At 33.8% G+C, this 7442-nt stretch overlaps 2 protein-coding genes across 2 annotated transcripts; both read left to right on the forward strand.

The window, feature by feature from the left end:
* Positions 1–287: 287 nt before the first annotated feature.
* On the forward strand, positions 288–2342 carry LOC134244105 (uncharacterized). Its single transcript, XM_062726381.1, has 6 exons — positions 288–789; positions 964–1135; positions 1223–1302; positions 1400–1608; positions 1721–1991; positions 2110–2342. Exons 1-6 carry the CDS (start codon positions 297–299, stop codon positions 2334–2336), a joined length of 1452 nt encoding a protein of 483 aa, XP_062582365.1. The 5' UTR covers positions 288–296; the 3' UTR covers positions 2337–2342.
* Positions 2343–3908: 1566 nt separating this feature from the next.
* On the forward strand, positions 3909–5238 carry LOC134244102 (protein PML-like). Its single transcript, XM_062726380.1, has 3 exons — positions 3909–4077; positions 4208–4333; positions 4475–5238. The coding sequence occupies exons 1-3, from the start codon at positions 3960–3962 to the stop codon at positions 5236–5238; spliced, it is 1008 nt and encodes a 335-aa protein (XP_062582364.1). The 5' UTR covers positions 3909–3959.
* The last annotated feature ends 2204 nt before the right edge of the window (positions 5239–7442 follow it).

The following is a 7442-nucleotide window of genomic DNA, read 5'->3' on the forward strand; positions in this document are numbered from 1 at the left end:
CTGTAAATCACTTTTTATTCGCGAAAACTTTATTTTTGCGTAATTACGTGAAACAGTGTGCTCGCGAAAATTTAATTCTTGCTTATAATAGTATTCTTAAAGATTATATAGAGCAATAACCACAATTCGTGAAAAAAATGTCTTGCTAATCAAGAGTCAACGATAACCTCGCAAATATAAGGTGTCCCGAAAATTAAAGTAAAAACATACTCGAGTGACGTCATAGTATTCATTCCGTGTTTCCGTCTATTTCTCTTTTTACAAAGCGACTTATATTTCCGGTATGGTGTCGGGGCATGGCGCCGAAAAACAAGAAAGGGCGGTTTGTTAAAAAGGGACATGAAAAACAAGTAACAGCATTGTCTAAAGGTAGAGACACTCGTTGGTTTTCAGATTCCTGTTCAAGTTCGAATTCAGGGCCGATTTTATTCGCTGAACTTGATCACAGTTACGACTCGTGTAGTGTAAACAAAGACCCTGTGTGTAATGTTTCAAGACAAGAAGATATTGTGACAACCTTATCTAACGATGAAGAACCTGGATGGCGAACGGGAAGGCGAGTTATTGAGTTAGGAACTTTAGCAGATGGTCTGAAAGCGTGTAAGCTATGTAGCCAGCCATTACATTTGATAAACACTGTAGGTGAGAGGAAATTTGGGCTAGCGCAAATTTTAGAAGTGAAGTGCACGTATTCGGAATGTGGCCTGGTTAATGACGTTCCAACTGGAAGTAAACATACAACAGAGAATGGAAGACAGGCTTGGGATGTGAATACCAAGTTAGCTGCAGGTATGATAATTTGTATTTGAATTTTTTAAAAATGGAAAATTAATAGCATAATTGTAATAAATACCCTTAATACTCCATGTGTGAATTTCAAGTCAAGTACACATAGCATACATGATGCAATAAAAAATAAGCAATGTCTGTCCCAAAAATTATGCCAAAACACTTCAACTGCAGGGATGATAAATGGAGGATTTGGGGAGACACACATTAACAGTATTCTTGCTGCCTTGAACATTCCAAGCATCACCCAAACAGCACTTAAGAGGAGGGAGAGAGAAGTCGGACACCAACTTAACTGTATGGCAGATGAATCATGCAAGAAGCAGTTGAATAAAGAACTAGAAATGTAGGTATTGAAAATGTTTGCATGTTTGCATCATTGGATGTATATGAAACTGAATAATAAAACGTATAATAATTATTTGTATTAAAGGAGTGATGGAAAACTGACCGTTTCTTTTGATGGTGCCTGGCAAAAGCGTGGGACTGGTCATGCTTATAACAGCCTAACAGGTACGACTTAGATAGTAACTCATGTACCAAAAATATATTTTTAATTTTGTCCTTTCCTTTGAAATTAAACAGATGTACAATAGTAAGTGTTTTGCAGGACATGCCACATTATTTGGAAAAAAAACAAAGAAATGCATTAAATATGCTGTTAAAGGAAAGAGATGCAGGATATGTGATGCGGCAAAGGACAAAGGAGTTTGTCCACAAAAACATAACTGTTCACGTAATTGGTCCGGTTCTTCAAAAGCCATGGAACCAGCCATGGCTTGTGAAATGGTGCAGAGCATTTATGATGATGGAGGAAAGGTACATATATCTTTATGCACTGCATATTTATATATAAGTTGCTATAAATATAGCTACCACAAGATTCTTAAGATATTGATCTGACATAAAATATGTTCAAAAATTGTTTTAGGTAGATACGCTTGTAATGGATAATGATTCCACTACTATTGCTCGACTTAAAGCCACAGTTGACAATACCATATCCAAGCAGGCTGATAAAAACCACACCAAAAAAGGGTTCACAAATGCTTTGTTTGAGCTGAGCAACAACCACAAGATCCTGAAGAATACAAAAGTTCGCAACCATATAGAGAAATGTTTCATATATTGCGTAAGTCAAAACGAGGGCAAACCAAAAGAAATAGCTGATGGATTGCAGAATATAGTCCCTCACTTATACGGTAAGGAAAAATTATGTGCATTTGTGTATAGCAGTGAACAGTATATTTGTATAATGATTTTAAAATTGAAATTAATTTATTGACTGTCTCTAGTATGTCAAAGTGTTTTATTGTTTAGGAGAACATGATGGTTGTGGCTTATGGTGCAAGAATGAAAAAAAGGACTACAAACCAAGAAATTTACCTTTTGGGAAACCATTGAATTGTCCAAATTTTCGAGATGCCTTAGAAAATCTATTCCTAAAATATGCTGCAAAGGCAGATGAGCTTGCATCTCTTGGTTCAACACAGGTCAACGAAAACTTTAATCACATGGTGTCGTCAAAAGCTCCAAAACGATTGTAAGTCAAATTTTTTGTTGGAGATTTTTTGAGTAGTTTAAAGTATAAAGTGGTGCTGCTAATAAGAAATCTGTACACTAGAAATTATGTATACTCAACATGATCAGGAAATTGCAAATCATAACAGGTTTTATGGAGGCTCAGAAAGTCTAAAGACTAGACTTTCAGCTACCGTTTGTCAGAAAAATGATGGTCATAACTACATTACAGAGGTGATTTAAAGTTGCAGTGTTGAAAAGTGTTCTATTTGATATTGTTGACAAGTTACAGTTGACTTTACAAAACCGTTTGTTTTTTGTAATTAAACACTGTAAGCCTTTCAATGTTCATCAACCTTTTGTTGAATTTGACAAATGAAGTGTTAATGACAATTATACATGTTAAAAAATCTTGCAGGACAAGATTTTAAGTAAATTTCCGTTTTGTATAACAATCTTAAAAAGGAATGATGACATTTATCTCAGTGTTTTATCTTCTTATCTTAATAAATTTTATTGCATTTCATTTTATTGATTTTTGTTACCTTTCAGTTCCAGTCATACTTGCCAACCTCCAGCATGTAAAAATCTGGTCATGACCAGATTTGGAAAGTAAAAAATCTGGTCATAACGCGTAACGACATTCACAACATATTTACCATGATTAAATTTTATACATATATACGAAGTATTTGTGTATTGAGAATTCTTTTATTGAAAAAGGATTTAATTTACTATGACAAAAAATTCATACATAATTTGATTTAAATTTACATGTTTAAAAAAAAATTGAAGGTTTCATGTTTTAGTATTGACCTGAAGTAATGTGCATTTTTTTTAAAAAGCCTTTTCAGTTTCTGCTAAATTTGAAAGTATACCAATTTCAGTTTTGAAGTTATTTTTCCTCTCTCTTAATTAATTAACTACTGCAATATGTTTAAATGTGTTTTAAATGTGAAGTTAGGCCTACACTGTTATCGATCACTTTATTTTATCTAGAATGAAAGTTTTTTTTCCAAGATTCCTTGATATGTACATAAATATCGTTTCTCTTTTTCTTGGTTCAATCAGAGACATGTGTTTAGTTCAACTTGTTCCTGTTGGCCCTGATAACGATTTAGTTCTATCGGAAGCCATTTTAATTGACTTCAAACATTGATTTGAATGAGTTAATTGTTTACACCTGCACTGACAATTAATCCATCGGCATTGTTTACGTAGATCTAAGCTTGGTTTGTAACTGGAAGTTAAAAGTGCAACCTAATTTACGAACCAAATCCGGAAAATCGGGAGATTTTCGGGTTGATCGGCAAAGATCGGGTGATAAGCATGACCCGCCGGGTCATAAAAAATAATCGGGTTACGGGTTGAAAAATCGGGTGTGACCCGACAAAATCGGGTGAGTTGGCAAGTATGGTTCCAGTGTTCTTATTGCTTGTCACTTTGATTCTGATTCATAATTTTATTTTCTCAAGTAAAAGTTTGTTTTAATGTATCTTTACCAATAAAACTAAATTTTAACATGATGTAAAATTGTTAGAGTATCTATCATTTTTTTGGTGAAACTTATTTTGATTTCATTTAATATTCAGTTGAACAAGAAATGCTCTGTATCCCCTGGACAATTTACGCTGAAGCATGCTCAAAAGATGGAGAAAAGATTGAAAAATCAGCGCCTTCGTCAGAGTTTATTTACTTCCAAAAGGCGACGACTGAAACTCAAGTCTTTGAGGGCAATGAAAAACTCCACACAGTCTGTATTAGAAGGTATATACAATGATGCTAACTTGTAATGAGTTCCAGTTTTAATGTAACCTTACACAGTTGTACAAAACATTTTTGAAAATGAGTAAAACATTAGTTATTCTGTTGCATACAAGTGTCATTGTGTCTGCAGGTGATACATACCAGTCCAAGATTGGCATTGAAGAAGATTTAGATCTTGAGGACATTGATCTCACTCCAGTATCTTTTCCAAAGGATGGTAGTGAAATTATTTTTGACTTGGAAACTACTGGTCTGGGTAAGTTCATAGTGTATGCTAATGTACTTGTAACTTATCATTTACTTAGAGTAAGGTACTATTGAAGTAACCATTTCATTTATTAATTGATGTTCCAGAACTTAGTATAACGTTAAATATCTGACTTTACTTTTCTTTCAGCTCGGACATCTGATATTATTCAGATAGCAGCAGCCTCTGGAGACGAGGAATTCAGTATATATATGACCCCAACGACAGAAATTAGTATTGGAGCTTCTGAGGCCACAGGTTTAACTTATGTTGGAGGTGTCCTGAAACACAGAGGCCAGGCCGTGAGTTGTGTTACTCCCCAGGAAGGACTTTCCCAGTTTCTGAATTTCATCAAGAAGTTTTCAAAGCCAATTCTGGTGGGACATAACATTCAGAGTTTTGATTTGCCAGTCTTAATAAACCAACTTTCTAGATATAAATTATATACAGATTTCCAGAAAACAGTGTTTGGATTCATTGACACATTAAAGGTAGCAAAGAGAACATGGAAAAGGCCTGAAGTTGAGAACTACAAGCAAGAAACATTGGTCAGAACTTTTCTGGACTTGAAATATGATGCTCATAATGCTTTGGCCGATGTACAATCCCTGCAAAGATTGTATAAGAAGATGATGGCAAACTGTCTTCTTTCAAGTGATCTATTTACTCTTAATTACTATGCATGTAAGCAATCACTTGACCCTTTAGTGAAAGACAAAGTAATTTCAAGCCAAACAATGAAGAAACTTCTTCAGTGTTCACTCAGTTTGCCCAAACTTAGAAGTATTCATAAGCGTGATACTTTTAATGGAATTAGAAATGTGTTTGTGGAGCAATGTGAAGGGACAAAGGTCCCTAGAATCTCCAAGTCTAAGGCAGTTATTGACAAACTCATTACATATCTGAATACATAATAGGTTTGTGTAGATGACTAGTATAACATCAAATGTTAAAACAGTATATGTCTTGGTGTTAAGGTTTTCCTTTTCACAGGTGAGCAATTTAGGCCATGGGCCTCTATATTTCATTATTTAAGGTTTAGAATTAAATAAAATGATTTACCTTGTCTCTATATTAGAATGCTGAACCACAGAAACTTTTTTAAGGACCTACTTCAAAATGTAATGAAATTTAAAAAAATTTTGTGTGGGGGTGGGGGTGTAAAAATGCTTGTACTGAACTTATTAATATGGAAAGGTGTCATTTTTTTTCAATTAATTAGATTCTCAAATACATAATTACTTAATTTGTAAACCATTTTTTGGATTGAAACCATCAATTTGAAATTATAAGAGATTCTTTAAGAAAAATATGTAAAATTAAAGCCAATTTTAACATAGATAGAAGATGAAAAGTCATGTAAATGGATATATGTTAATTTTAATGATAACAATGATAATTTTTATGTAATTGTAAATGATTTGTCATTCATTGGTGGTTCATACATTCATATATTGTCAAATATATTCATGAAATATTCATAATAAAATTCTACTCTGAGTTTTGAGTGAATTGCATTTGGGTTAAATATACATCAAGTGTTGAACTTCAGAATTAGTATGGAAAAGGGCTTCTTTTTGGGATTATTTGGACACTTACATGTGTGACTTGTAAAATATACAGACAGATTTAAGTTTGAACCCATATATACACAAGTATGGATATACCTTAAGTGATCTACAGAATAAACTATGAGTGTTTCATATTTAAGGCATATAAATTTCATGGGAGAATTTGCATTCTTAAAGCCATATATGGCGTATGTACAGTGAAAAGTATTAGACGTAGATTATAAGAACTTGTTAGTTGTATCATTACCTTATATAAAGATAGAACTTTTCAATAAATTACAAAATCTAAGTCAATTGCGATATAAAGATATCACAATTTAATTTGGATTCTTGGAATTTTGTCCGACTCGGAAGAAAATACAAAAGATTTAAATAACACGTTACAGAGAAGATAAAATCGTATTATTATATGAAACGAGGTGTTCTCCGTGTTCAGAATTGTATGAAATGCTTTAATTTGAAGGCATTAACTATATTTCTTAACTTAATTTTGTATTTTTCAAAAACATTTTTTTTTTGATCAGTTACGCCATATATGGCTTTAAAGAAGCACATCAGAAGATTCATCCATCTAGATTTGCAATGATTTTCTCACTTTCATGTAATTGTAAGACAGCCTGCAAATCTTCATCTCCAATACTTTCCTTATTTTCTTCACGATAACTTTCGTTTTCCTTTTTCTGTTTTGAAGTCAATGAGAGTCTTGAAAAGAATCAAGAAACTTGACTCGGCTGAAGTCATTCACTGGGATGAAATTTTCTCTCCCCTCCTCTGTCATGGTCCTCATATCTCTTGCAACCTGAATAGCATTTTCTTTCTTTCCAATTTCTCTACCCCTCTCAAACAAATCTATCAGAAAACTTCTCATTTGTGGGAAAACCTTTTAAATTTCTTGTTCTTTTTTAAGGCCCGACCCATTGGTTCACAAATATCTGTATTTTCTAAAGGAGTCTGCCCCATCAGTTACCCACTGGAAGTAGATATTAAATCACATTTCTCTGCTCATATCCTTTTCACCTGGTCGAAAGAGGACTCAGAAATTGTTTTCATTTCATGTCTTCCACTGATGATGTAATCTTCTAATGATCTAAATGACTGGTAGAATTTGATGCAGCCTTCTTCAGGGCAAAGAAAAGCAGGTTTCACTGATCCTTGCAATGATTCTTCTGGACTGGCAGGGTTTCTTGAGATGGATTCATCATCTGTCTGTAGATTTTCTTCTCCCTCTGATGGTACTCTTGGAATATCGGATAAATTTTGCCTTTTTTTGTTGATATGTCCAGAAACACTTTTGTCCATAAAATCTTCAAGAATCCTGAGACCCGGATCATCATGTTTCTGCCTGCAGAGTTTTGTCACTGTATCCTCTGTCAACAGATTTCCTTTCCCAACATCATAAACACGCCATAATCTTATACCAAAGGACTGAACTCAACATTTGTAAGCTGAGTGATGCCTTTTAATGAATGACTTCTTAGAGTTTGCTTGGAAACATCAACATCTACCACTGCTGTCTGCACCCCACAAACACCATTTCCACTGTCTAT

This window comes from Saccostrea cucullata, unplaced genomic scaffold (genome assembly GCF_032062105.1).
Source record: "Saccostrea cucullata isolate Sc308-1 unplaced genomic scaffold, CSIRO_AGI_Scuc_v1 ctg6086, whole genome shotgun sequence".
Lineage (NCBI taxonomy): Eukaryota > Metazoa > Mollusca > Bivalvia > Ostreida > Ostreidae > Saccostrea > Saccostrea cuccullata.